The sequence below is a fragment of the Diplotaxodon limnothrissa genome, linkage group LG22, assembly GCF_057381915.1.
Source record: "Diplotaxodon limnothrissa isolate DT_005_m linkage group LG22, D_limnothrissa_male_GT1.1, whole genome shotgun sequence".
Taxonomy (NCBI): Eukaryota; Metazoa; Chordata; class Actinopteri; order Cichliformes; family Cichlidae; genus Diplotaxodon; species Diplotaxodon limnothrissa.
In genome coordinates, this window is record NC_140616.1 from 21,004,711 (window position 1) to 21,019,036 (window position 14,326).

Consider the following 14,326-nt stretch of genomic DNA (forward strand, 5'->3'; position numbering starts at 1 on the left):
CACCTCTACATCATCGCTGTCACCTTCAGCACCGTCAGGAAAAGAAAGAAAACTTTGCTACCCTCACACAGTCACAGTTATTTCCACACTAGTGCAAGCCTCCATCACTGCGAGCGGGCACACGCAGTTTAGCAGCTTTAGGAAGTTGACACATGTCAAAAGCAGCTCTCCTTACGTCACAAGTTCTCAACATCAAAGTTCTGAAAAAGCAGCTGCAACAGCAATGTAAAGTAAAGTGTCAGCCTTGTAGCTAATCCACGTCAATGAGCTTTTTGTTTTCAGGCCTCTATCATCCTCCTGAGCTGAGCAAACCCCGGAGATTTAATCGCTGAGATATGGCAGGTGAACTGAATTCATTTTCTTCTTTTTGCTGTACGTTTACTTTGTTGCTCGTCCTCGGCTTTTTCCACCGCTACGCATTTTATCCTCGGCGTTACTCAAGCGTACGTGTCTCCCGACTTTAGCGCCACCAGCTCAGAGTCCTCCGTGTGGCTCCCGTTCAAGTGTTCGGTGTTACAGTCGTGATGGTACATGAAGGCGGGTACCTCGGTGATGGAGGTAGCTGTGTAGGACGTGGAGCGCATCGAGCAGTGGTCCTTTCGTCTCTGACCCCACTGGGTTTTATACTGCATCCACTGTCTCTTCACAGCTGCCTGCACCTGGATGTCACACAAGCACATAAAAAAGGTAGTTTAGTGTCTCATATCTACAAATGCAGCCTTAATAATAATATTTTACATCTAATTTAATTATTTGACTTCACTGCTAGCTTTGTTTTTGTGTTTTGAGTCGGAGAAGTTTGTGACAACACTGATCCAACTGACAATGATCTTAACTGATGTGCATGTTATTACTGCAGCATGTGTGGGCCACTCAAATTTCAATCACATTAGCAGATGACAGCTATAAAATGTAAATATCCATTTTTGGGGGGCGGGGGTGGCCAGGTTGTGCATGTGGCCAGATCATCTCACTATAAAAAGAGATAAATACACAAGGTTTATCTTTCTAGTACTGGGCAGGAACCCCATTTGCTTCAGAACTGCCTTAATTTGTCGTGGCATACAGTCAACCTGGGGCTGGGAACATTCCTCTGAGCTTTTTTGATGAGTGAGTGAACTTATTGTCATGTTCAAGATACCAGTTTGTGATTAACTGACATTTGTGACATGGTACATTATCCTTAACAACCATCAGAAGATGGGGTACGCTGCTGACATGGTCAGCAACACTACTCAGAAAGGCGGTGGCATTTAAACAGTGCTCAGCTGGTAGTAAGGGGGCCTAGCAGCCTGAACTATTGATACAAGGCATGATCAATGCATCATTGTTGTTTACACCAAAGTCTGAGCTTACTATCCAAATACTGCAGCAAAAATCGACACTCAGCCAACATGTTTCCAATTTTGGTGATCTTGCACAAATTGTAGCATTGGTTTCTTCTTCCTATCTGACAGGAGCATGGTCTAGCTAAGACATCTTGCATGTTCTACTTTGGTCATTGAAGCACATCTACCTCAAGTATCAGCATTTTGTGCTTTCAGAGATGCTCTTATGCATACCTTGGTTGTAACTCTGACCAGTCTCCTCTAATCTGACATCAACAAGGCATGTGTTCGCCGGGTATTTCCTCATTTCAGGCCCATTCTCTATAAACCTAGAGATGGTTTGTAGGAAACTCCTAGTAGACAAGCAATGATGATGCAGTGACAATGATGCCACATTAAAAGCCACTTAAATTACGTTTTTCCCCATTCTGATGCTCAATTTAAAATTTGGGAGGTTGTCTAGACCGTGTCTAAATACTGATTAGATATATGCAGCAACAAGCAGCTGAACAGGTGTACATAATGAAGTGATCTATAACCATGTTATAAATAAACTTACTTCCACACATTTCACCTACTAAATCTAACAACAGTCAAATGGCATCTTTCCACCGATGCCATTCAAAGGTATGAAAACATGACCATGATTATCCCAAAGGGTACATACAATTTTCTCTTTCTGGCATCCTGACTAAAAAACAAAGTGCACAACTTCTTTCTCTTCAGGCTTTGCACCAATTAAATGATCAGAATATGACTGTAGTGATTATATAAGCAACAAATCTTCCAGCACTTTTTGAATAGGCATGTTGACAACCATTGTTATCTTGCTGCAACCATTTGACGCATTAAACACATTAATTTACTGTGAACCAAATCCATTTGTGTCATCACAAAATCCATTACTACCCTCGTGACGTATAGCACGTAACCCTTCATAATCCTTCTATTTAAGCCTTAATGCGATCATTAGTCACAGCGTTACATGCAGAAACTTCAATCAATCTCGCCCCAGTCCAAAATTCAGCAGTGCTTTTCCCTGTCAGCTTGCTTGAGAATCGTGTGTCTGATATGTCTTAGAAACTATGAGGTCATTGAAATAACAAGGAAATATGGAACTATTTTTTTGTCAATAGAGTCTTCCTGCGTGTTCCTTTACAATAACAATCACAAATAATTCAAACTTTTCAGGCAGCAGCCCTGCAGACTGGCCGCTGGCGCTGCATCTGAACAAACAACAGCAACTCTTTGTCATGGTGCTGGGTCGTTGACCCAGCGTTTTGTGTTTTCTGATTATTTTCCTCTGTTCTAGTTATTCTGTGTCCTCCCCCCTTGTGTCCGGTTCGGGTTCTAGATTTCCTGTTTTGTTCTGAAGGTCTCTGTCTGTTGTCATTGTGTTCAGCTTGTCTCCTCCGGTCATCATGTGTATTGGGTTCAGCTGTTCTTCCCTCCTGTGTGTGTGATTACCCGATTACCTTGTGTGTGTATATTTAGTGGGTGTCGGTCTGTGTTCGTTGTCGGCTCGTCTGCGTTCTATGGTGTTTCGTTCCTGTCTCTGCGTCTCTCTGCCCCGCACCCCTTTTGTATGCTCTCAGGTTTGTCATTTAGTTCTCCCAGTTTAGGTTTCTTCAGTTGTTTTGTCATGCCTCACTGCCTGTTTTTGCCACTCCACCACTTGTAAATAAACGTCACTCAAATCATCAGTCACTGCCGCATTTTGGGTCCTCCTTTTCCTCCAACACCACACGGCTCACCCCGCCAGCCGTGACACTCTTCGTGGAAACCAATATTAGCGTCACACTACATGAATGCTAAGTTGTCTACAGCATATGGTAGAAATCTTTCTTCTTCCCAAAACACAAACTACTAACGGTGCAAAGGTAATCATTTTATTCAGTCATGTCTTAATACCACTGTAATTACTGTGGGTACATTAACACAGAATGATCTAATGATATAAATTATGGCACTAATTGTCATTCTGAGACAAATGAGCATCTGAGTCTTACAGCTTCATGCTGAACGTCGTGCTTGGTGTCACAAATACAGTTTGAAAGCTGTTTGTCTCACTGACCTAACCTCACAATGGGGCTATTGAACAAACAAGGCAGGTCTTTGTAGTTTGGCCTTGAAATAAAAAAAAAAGAAAGAATTGAACTCAGCCCAGGAAACCCGTGTCCTGATTAAGAGAGCATGAATTGGCCATTATGCCGGTGAAGCAAACAAACCACTGCATTCCCTTGTGACAGTTCGTGTGTTCACCCTTTACATGTATGCCCTATGCATTGATTGTGTTTGACAAATTGTTTGCATCCTTTACGGTGATGAGACTGCTTTCTGTCTGCTCATGTACGAGTTAATAAGTGACATATTTTCCAAGCTGGATGCATAAAACAGAGCTTGACAGTGGGTTGCTAGGTCCTCTTTGCCAAACACCTCATGCTAAGTGCTCTAACACTTAGCGTGGACATTGTGCTGTGGAATGCGTGCGGTTGGCGTAGGGCTGCGTGAGTCACAAAAACACCACGATGAGAGTTTTGTTTTTTTGCCTTCTCAGGGTTGTTGCTTGTTATACAAACTCAAGCAACTCTGGAAAAGCACCTTTCTCTGGGACACCAAAGCCTCTTGTAGCTAAAGTCATCATTGTAAAAATCAGATTTTGTTGGAGATGAAAACAATTATTTTAAGAAATATCAAGATCCTAAATTCCCATAGTATTTTCCATTTATCCTTATCAGGGTCGCGGGGGAATGCTGGAGCCTATCCCAGCTACCATAGGGCGAGGGTCAGGGAATACCCTGAACAGGTTGGCAGTCAACCGTTCGCTCTCACATTCAGACCTATGGGTAAATTATATTCAACAATTAACCTGACCCCACTAATTGGATGTCTGTGTACTGTGGGTGGAGTATTTTTTTCATTGTGAAATGGAGAAGAAGAAGAATTGTACAGTAAAATTCTTAGTGCTTCTGCACACAGACATCATTTGCTTTGCATTCTGAAGGACTGCATGAGGGCAGAGCCTGCACAGCAAATGGTTGCTCTTAATGACATCCCTCACAGTATGGGACCGTACAGTAGGTTCTGGCTAGAAATAGGACCCTGGCCAAAACTATTTTCATGGTGTGAAGTGATAAGCACAGGAGACCAATCCATACAAATTTATTTCACTTGGCTTTAATGTTTTCCATAGTTTGTGCATCTCTGCAGTATTTTCCACTATTGCAACAAAACACCTCATAAAAAAGCATCAATATTTGTTTGGGGAACACAATTTACAGCATAAATATTTCTTAATTAAACGCCTTAATTAAATATTACAGATAATAGCAATTAAATAGTTGTTTAATTGCTTGATGTCTACGCGCCATTTACACACTGGTGTGGACTAGCAAAATGCCTGAAATGTGTCCTCTAATGTTACAACCCTTGTGGAGACTTGAGCTTGAAAGCATCTTTCACACATTGAGTCTGGAGAGCTGTGAGGTCTTCACAGAATTATTAACCTGAGGTCTGCGTTTAATGCAACTCCAGCTCATCGGTTTGGTGAAGCATTTGAATCAAGTTAAGGATGCTGCTGTCAGACAGCTGCAGACAGGCTTAGAAAGGCTGACAGGAGAACGAAGAAAGAAGAGTCAATATTCAGCTGAGCTTGGAAACCACACAGTCATTTATAAAGTGTGTCTTACTCCTCGCCTGACATGACCCTTCTGCTTTTACTGTTGTAGCACCAGACTGGTCTCAGAAGAGGAAAAAGCGGAGGAATGTTTTATAACCTGCTACATTTGGAATTTGGAGAGATCTCTGCGAAGCTACAGCTATTTTACCCACGTACTCAAGGCCAAAACCAAAACTATGAGTCTGTGTTTGGTATTCATGGGTCACTTCTCGATACAGATGGAAGAGATCTGACCTGAAAACAAATTTTGAAAATGTTTTACCTGATGCAGTCTGATGTGTCATGCATAATGTCATAAGGGATGAGCGGTTTTATTACACAATCACTGAAAAGCTCCCAGAGTAACATGTGCAGGTTGACCTTTCCAAAAGGCCAATTGTTCAATCAAAACTACGCTATTATGATGTCAAACATGGCACAGGGGTACAATATTTTTTAAAGGAACTCTCAGATATTTGGGGGATTATTCACTTTCTTGCCAGAAGTAAACCGCTATGATTGATACCACGCTTAAATAAAAATATGATACTCATAATCAGGCATGTTAGCTTAGCTACACGTAGCGACTAAAGACTAAGACAAGCTTCGTCCTGGGGCTAATTTCCCTTTGTTTCCGCTAAAGCTAATTTATTAATTACTTACTGATTAAAGTGAACCAATTGTGTCAGACACACAGCGGGTTGCGAGCACAGCAGCCCCACCACCTTTTCAAAACTTGTTTTTGGAAGGGCTAGCATATAAGAAGAAAACTGGCTCAGAGAGAGAGGGAAGAAAGGAGCTAACGCAGCTTGTTTCAGATACTGGGAAACCCAGAGAGCAGTAAAATAGGCGAGTATAAAATAAATAAAAATGATTTTGAACTGTAAATCTTGCAACACTACTCTAGTAGGATCCAAAAATAGAAATATGGAATTGGAAATGAGCATCGTAAGCTCCCCTTACTGCCTTCTTACACCTAGCAACAAATGACACGCGAGCAGCGCTAATGTTAGCTAATGAGCTAACTAAATGACAGCCCTTACCTCCCCATTGAAGAAGCAGAATATGGTTGACACCAGCAAACCCTGAAACAAAGATGGAAAAAGGAGATAATCATTTCTTTTCTAGTAAATTCAGTTTGCTTTTTTACATCTAAAAAAAAATCACAACAGAAGTAGTCTCAGACAGTGCAGCCATCTGCCGAACCATTGGAGGAAGGAATTGCTTAGACACATGATTTATTTATTTATTTATTTTTTACAGGGTGTGACTTTATAGAAGTGAGACGGGAAAGCAACTTTTAAAGAGAGAATACAAAGAAATATTGGGGCAACAACAGAATTATCTAATGGGCCATAAATATTTCATGGATTGTTTAACTCTTTCCCCTGTGAATGCCTACCAGGGTCAACCCTCATTTCTTTTTCCTGAACTGAGCGGCTTCTGTCGTATTTCACGCCCACCTCCTTCAAATGTCGTCTTTATGGGGGAAGGAGTAAATTAAGAATCTTCTAAAACATAAAACAAAGCTATGGTTGAACCCAAATGTTTTTTTAAGGGAGTCACATGAATAGATAATAACAACCACAGGGCAGAGAACGATGTTTTTAAGGGTGTAAAAGTTCAGTCATGCAAAATTAAAAATCAGCATCGTGAGCCTGGGGAGCCCAAGGGTACGGACAAATCTAGGTTGTACACTGTCTCAGTTTTGCACTAAGGTTTCCGTATAAAGTAAAGCTCATGCTAAGCATATTTATTGCAATAATTTAATTGCTTTTTTCCAAGGTCATTATGATTTAAGCCCGAGGTGCAAAACGGCTGAATCCCCAGGGCAGTGAAGCTGCACTAGCCTCCTTTTTCAAGTCGTTGTTAGATTACTCTGAACTGAGCTCCTGTGTGTTTGCTGCAGCTCGTGCCTACCTGGTAATGCATGAGTATGTGCATTATGTACTCGTAGACTTCACCAGCCAGCCGGTTCTCCGGCCTCCAGGGAATGATGACAAACTGTATTCCCAGCAGGGGAACCAGGATCAGGGTGGCTCTCACTGCCTTCATGTACATGTTGGACTCTGCCCGGTGCGTATCTCGCAACTTGGTAACCAAAACTCTGATAATATTTAGCAGGAAAAAGAGATTGACCTACAGAAAAAGAAAAAACAAATCATGAATTAAACTCTAAATGAATACAAAAATATAAAGACTCATCATGTAAAATTAGTTTTTCGTGCTTTTTCTGTGCGGAAACAGTGGATTAGCAGACTTACAAGAAGTGCTGCCACTATAGGGCCGTGGATGGCGTAGAGCAGATGGGTCTCCACACTCATCCAACAGCTACAGAAGGAAAAACATATCAGTCAGTGCTGTCAGCCTCCCAAAATACACATGCGTGCACACACATATGAAAACACGCGCGCCTGCACGCTCTCACTCTACCGCACACAGCCCAGCGCAAATGTAAACATCTTCTGTTTATTTGCCGAGGTTTCTGGAACATTACTCACTTGTCGTCAAAATACTTTTTCCTTGCCACGGCGTGGATGGATACAGGCACTAGAGGAAAACCTTGGAGAGGAAAAGATGGGAGACATATGAGGTCTTGAGTGAGTTTTGTGAAATTGCATTTGTCATTAACACAACTGTGAAAGCGTGGTTTAGCTTTGTTTGTTGGTCTAATGAAACTTTCCTTGGAAAGCTGGGTCCTCCTTATTTCTGCAAACTCTCCTGCGACAGCTTTATTGTTGCACCGCTAACAACAAAGACAACACTACCACACGGTTAATTTTCTGTTACTTTTCCCTCTAATTTGACATTGTGTAGGTAAACACCCACTAGACACTGGGCACAGATTTTTCATCTTTTCCTCTGGATATAAACACAAAACTCCATGTAGGGTCCATTTTCAATGAGGCCCTGCAGTGTGCTGGCCACAGATGGATCTGACAAGCTGGCCTCCCTCCATCCATCCACACACACACACACACACACACACACACACACACACACACACACACACACACACACACACACACACACACACACACACAGCAAAGACTCTACTCAAGGTTATCCCAACATTTTTAATGATGATCATCCATCCAGTTCCATTGCCTGCTTTTTTTTTTTTTTTTTTTTTTTTTTGACAGACTGTGTTATTCCTGTTTGGAGCAGTGTGGAAAACAAGACAGGAGCAGCACCAAGCGACAGGAGGGCCAATAAAGCTGTCAGCATGTCCACAATGAAACACCTTTATCCAAGACCATGATTTCTTGCTTTCACATTCAGATATTACAATGCAAACTCTGCCCTCTGATCAAACAGACGACTGCTCGCGAGCATATTTGCTCTGCGCTTGCTCAGATCTACGATATACTGCTGCTTGCACAGATTTCCTGTGATCCAGTCTAATCCACCTTCTTGCATGAAAGCTAAAAACACCACAGCACTTTACAGGAAGGGCCAGAGTCGTCTCTATTTTTTGAGGCGACTGAGGTCCTTCAACATCTGCCAGAAAATGCTGAGGATTTTCTATGAGTCTGTTGTGGCCAGTGCGATCCTCTATGCTGTTGCATGCTGGGGGAGCAGGCTGAGGGTCGCAGATGCCAACAGACTTAATAAACTGATCCGTAAGGCCAGCAATGTTGTGGGGATGGAGCTGGACTCCCTCAAGGTGGTGTCGGAGAGGCGGATGCTGTCCAAGATAAAGACAATGTTGGATAACACCTCCCACCCACTCCATGACATGTTGGTCAGTCACAGGAGCTCGTTCAGTGAGAGACTGAGATTACCGAAAAGCACCACTGAACGACACAGGAAATCATTCCTGCCTGTGGCCATCTCCCTGTACAACGCATCCACTTAACACACTGTTTGCTGCTACAACTACACATGTTTCTTTTCCAAATATTTATTTATAAGTGACTTATGTATGTATGTATGTATATATATGTATATATTGTACTATTCTTAGTTAGCGTATTGTCTGTCTTGTCTTAATGTTGGTTTAAAATGGAGCACTGTAACAAAAAATAATTTCCCCCAGGGATCAATAAAGTATTCTGATTCTGATTCTGATTCTGATGAAAGGTGCTTGTTTGTTTATCAAACTTCTGGGTCCCAGTCACTACCTCTGCTCACTTTGTAAATTTAATAAAGTGACAGCCAGCTTAAGGGAAAAATAAATCAGCCAGCCTGCGAGTCAGTTCATTGTTTTATTCATTTGTCACTAGCAGTCTTGCTCATCTAATGAAAAGCTTGATTTAGTACATACAATAAGCCTACTATAGTGTGTTCTTCTAAATCAGCGGTCCCCAGCCTTTTTTGCGCTATGCACCGGTTTAATGTCAGACAATATTTTCACGGATGTGTCGCGGATAAATACAACAAAATAAAATGATACGACCAAGACAAAAACGGTGGTATTTTGTAAATATAATAATAAACGCGAATTCAGTGTGTAATTGTATAACTTTGTTAACAGCGTCCTCCTGAAATGCGCCAACAACATTGAGAGTAACGTCCTCCTCTCTGCCCCTTAACGCTTAACGTGTAAATATTTATTTCAAAATAAGACAGACAACTACAAACACCAAGTTGACGATAAAAACCATGAAACCATAAATTTCACACCCAAGCCTCAACTCTTGCGGCCCAGAACCAGTCCATGACCCGGCGGTTGGGGACCGCTCTTCTAAAACATATGGTGCATGCATGTATATAAAATCGTGACTGTACAAAAGGAAGGCACAAATTTCTAAGTCAGAAAATATCTGAAAATATCTGTTCCTAAAGGACTCTCACAGAATTAAAGCACATGTACTCATAAATGGGGGAAAGTACAATGTCATTGGTCAACACCATATCTAAGACTTGAAAGGACAGTAGATGTAAGTAGGAAATGTGAGAACAAAGAGCTGGGGAACGGCATACGGCGAACTGTCTCCTTTTTGGAATCCCCACCACCACCACCGCAGGGTTATCAGCTCATACATAAAGATGCATGAGCAGGACTGGAGGTCCAAGAGCAAGTGAACAAAAGAAACTCGGGTGCAAGGATGGAAATGTTTGCAAGCATTTGAGTTCAGAAGACTATTAAACTGAGTGCAGATGTTTAAGGGAGAGCATTGTCTGAACAGGAAACGTACAAATGATGCTCTTAAACTGAATGACCGCACGCTTGATATTAAAATAACCTCAGTCACAAGAAAATTGTTAGATTCTACCCAATCTTGTTGAACTGCTTCTCTGGGATTTTTCAAGCTGCAAGAATACGTTTTTACAGACACACTACAGCAAAGAAACAAAACAACAAAACGGGACGTGGTAAAAATGACTCACCCCAGCCCAGGAGGTAGTACCAGTGCAGGTGCTGCTCCTCTGCAAACACCGCCACCACGATGAGCGTGTGCAGGTAGATGCCTTCACAGAGCATCCAGAAGTAATTACAGCCCAACATGTACATGTGAAAGAACTGCAACACCTTACAGCCAACCTGCAGGGAGAACAAAATCAATCATATCAACCTTTTTTCTGCTTTGCAGTCTTTTTTTTTGAATAAGATGATCCAGTTGAAACAGTCGTGACATCATCTCAGCAGGAGACATAAAAAAGATTTAATGGGATGTTTCAGCACTCGTGGCACAAAATCATTAGCCAGTATTATTCTTTTTCATACTGAGAGGATGTTTATTCATTTACCCCCGTCGGTGGTGGGTTAAGCTGGGAATCATGATTTCTCTTTGTATTTGGAGCCCTCTTTGATTGTGTTCGTCTCACAAAGCAGTGGGATCAAAGCCCCGCTCCACATTAGTGTTTTATAAAGAGCTGTGCAATTTTCTATTTATGCATCCACCATAAAGCGACATCATGTCTCGTTATTTTTTCAGTTCCTTTTATTGAGAATTGAGACGTTATGATAAGAGATGATGACTTGATGACACATTCTTGGTATGTCCGTTTAAAAAAAGAAACAAAACAGTTGATTAATGCCATAATTATCAAGAGTATCTGGTGCAGTGCCATCAGTTATAATTCCTCTAATTAATGCCAGACAGGCACCAATAAACCTGCCTGTGTTCAGAATCTACTAAAAAAAGAAAAGAAAAAAATCTCACAAACTTTTCTCCTAAAATAAGTTAACTTCCACAACATTTGTCATTACCGAATCTCAGGAGATTCGTTAAGGAAGCATGTTTTTGGATGGGAATCTCTGCCAGTCACATCAGCTTTCATGGCTTTTCCCCACTCATCCAAACACAGATTGCTTCCACTTCCCTTGCGCCCAAGTTTGGATTATGTGGTTCTAGCAAAAGCCAAAATGGCACCAATTGTGCATTCATCCAGAGGGTAATGGGTAATTTCACAAATTGCAACTACCAATGCAATATATTAGTGCTTCTCTACAGTCTAAGATACTATTTATAAAAACTATTGAGCATCTACCTATTTTCTTCCACTTATCCTATTCTGTGCTGTTTGGGGGAGAGAGTGGGGGTCCTTTATGGGTTTATGGGTTCAGTCACTCATTTCATATGGCATAAAAATTTCTTTTTTCTTCACATTCATGCTTCTTAAAGCAGGATTATCAGCGGTATGCTCCCTGACTAACAACTTGTGATTGACAAGTCATTAGCCAATGAGTGAACAGTTTTACGGTCAGACCCACCGCTCCTCGTCACATCTATTTTTTTTAAAACCAAGATGTAAAAATGTATTTATACAGTTTTAACAACAAGAAACTAGTCACAAAGTGCTTTACAGAGACACCAAAAACAAGCTCCAAATGAAGACACAAGAACCAACAAAAACAGATGAGTTTTAAACTGTTTTTTTAAAGGATGCCACAAAGTCAAGGGTGCGAAGAGAGGGTGGTGAGCTGTTCCACAGTTTTGGTGTGGTAACGTTGGGAATGCACAGTCTCCCCACTTGTTTCCAGACAAATACGTGGAATCACAAGAAGACCTCCATCTGCAGGCCTAAGGATCCAGCTTGGAGAATTGGGGTGAAGCACACTGATGATAATTGAGGGCTTCACCTCATAAAGAACCAAGATTTTAAACTGATACCTAAACCTAACTGGAAAGGAAAATAGCATTTTCTCACAAAGCCCCTTGAACATGGAATAATTAACAGACTGACCCAAGTTTAAACAGGCCTCTATCTGTCGGTGAATTTAAAAACATGATAATGAATGCAGTGAAGGAGACCTGTGGATGTGTCTTACAAAAATCCAGTTAAAGTTTTAATTTTAATGTGTATTGTTTGTGTCTTTTGTAAAAGAGACTGTGATCTCAGTGAGACGTTATGGTATAATAAAGGTAATAATAATAAGAATAATAAGTAATGAGAGTGAGTTAAAAACTTTTTGTCTTTTTTACATCTTGGAGCGGATTAATATTTCCTTTAGACAACAAGAAAATAAAGAATTACAATAGTAATAAAGCTGACAAAAGCAAAAACACTAATCTCGAGGCTTAAAGCAGGAAACCACCGTATCTATTAGGGGTGCAACGATACTCGTATCGATATTGAACCGTTCGATACAGTGCTTTCGGTTCGGTACGCATATGTATCGAACAATTTTTAATTTATTTTATCAACTTTTCTTCTGACGATGCTGTCTGTGTTGAACGCTCAGTGGATCTGCGCTCGACAGTGCAGCCTAGTCGGAGTAGTCGAACGCAGATTCACTGAGCGCAGGGCAAGCTAGCGAGACAGAAGTTAAGCTCTTGTTGCAAAATGGTAAATTGAACCTCCCCCACCCTCATTCAGGTCTGGCGTTTGGAACTATTTTGGTTTTCATGTGACGTATGACCCTGAAGGTAAGTGCGTCATGGACAAAAGTAAAACAGTATGTCGGATGTGCCACGCAATGCTCAATTACATTGGTAGGAACTAGTGTGTTAGCGCAGTTAGCTCGTTAACGTGTTGGCCGTCCAGCCCCACACACGGGGCGATCCGCGGTAGCTCGTTAACGGAGATTTGCCGTGTTGTGGCGTTAACATAATTTCAATGAGATTAACGCCGACAGCACTAGTGGGAACACAACGAATATGACTGCACATTTACTCTGACATCATTCTAGTGCAAAGACAAGTGGAAGCAGACAAAAACAACAAGCACGCATGCTACAAACTTTACCCGAGTCATTTAGACAGCCGTTAGCACATGATTCTCCTTATGGGGACCTGATATGTTTAATATGCTGCTGAGAATATAGCCCAGAAGAAGCGTATAGTATAGCTTTTATTTTGGAAAGAGACATTTCTCTGTAATAAACTCTCTTTTCCAAAGATGAGTGATTCCTCAATCAGATTCATTTTTTTATTACTTTGTTGTTTCAGCAACATTAAATTTAAAAACTGTACTTTTGAATTAAAATATATATTTATAATTTTAATAAATGACAAATTAAAAAGACATGAACATTTTTTTGTATCGAAAAAGTATCGAACCGATACCGAACCGTGAATTTTGTGTATCGTTGCACCCCTAGTATCTATGTCCACCTCTTATGCTGTCCATGACTTGAATATGTATGTGCGATCTCTAACTGCAAACAAACAGGGATGAAGACAGATGTTTAATAAAAAGTTGTTTTTCACTGTGTAATAATTACAGTTGCAGATTGTTTCAAATTAATCAGCCAGACGATTGCTCTGCTCTTCAGGCCACTTGCTGAAGCGTTTCTCTGTAAATTATATAAAAAGGTTGGTTGGTTATCACTGGCATCAGCAAAGCTGTGTTTTCATTATGCTCTCATATCCTGAAATCCCTGAAAGATTTGTATGGAAAAACCTAGACAGATGAATTCCTTCCTAGGAATATATATTTATTTTAATATTCACATTGGGGTTTCTGGTTTGTAGTCCTGTGGTGAAAGAGCATGTGTGCAGCCGCAGTATAATTCAGAGATGCTGGCATTGCTATTAACTGCTCTCTGAGGTCCTCTTAGCTCAAAACACACAACAGTTGTTCACTTTGAAACTCTTCGCCATATTTTTTCTCCCTTCCTTTCATACGTTTCCCTTTCCACTTCACTATAACAGACAGCCGCTGCTGTCAGTATCTGCGAGTTAAGGGCGCATAGTTTTCACTAATTCAGGTCTGCAGTTAACCAAGGTTTGTCTTAAGTTACTAACAATGTTCTGGTTAACAAATCAAGCTGCTATAGATCATGTACGTGTTTGTCATGTTTTCAGCCTCCTCCTTGGTTTGACATAAGCTTTGGGGATTCACTCCCACATAATGCTGGCAGGCCAAACCAGACTCTATTACTACTCCAGAGAGACAACAAAGAGCTTGTTTTCTCCTAGAGTGCAAATCTCTACTGCAATCCACCATT

The 14,326-nt window shown here is 41.1% G+C and overlaps 1 protein-coding gene across 1 annotated transcript in view; it reads right to left on the minus strand.

Moving 5' to 3' along the window:
* Positions 1-306: 306 nt before the first annotated feature.
* The window catches only part of calcr (calcitonin receptor), a 60,913-nt gene continuing 46,893 nt past the window's right edge, over positions 307-14,326 (minus strand). Inside the window, exons 17-22 of the mRNA XM_085347053.1 lie at positions 10,321-10,474; positions 7,488-7,548; positions 7,251-7,317; positions 6,907-7,125; positions 6,030-6,071; positions 307-659 (exon numbers count right to left, since the gene is read on the minus strand). Coding sequence (XP_085203179.1) covers positions 438-659; positions 6,030-6,071; positions 6,907-7,125; positions 7,251-7,317; positions 7,488-7,548; positions 10,321-10,474 — 765 coding nt within the window. The 3' untranslated portion in view covers positions 307-437. The remainder of the gene's footprint in view (positions 660-6,029; positions 6,072-6,906; positions 7,126-7,250; positions 7,318-7,487; positions 7,549-10,320; positions 10,475-14,326) is intronic.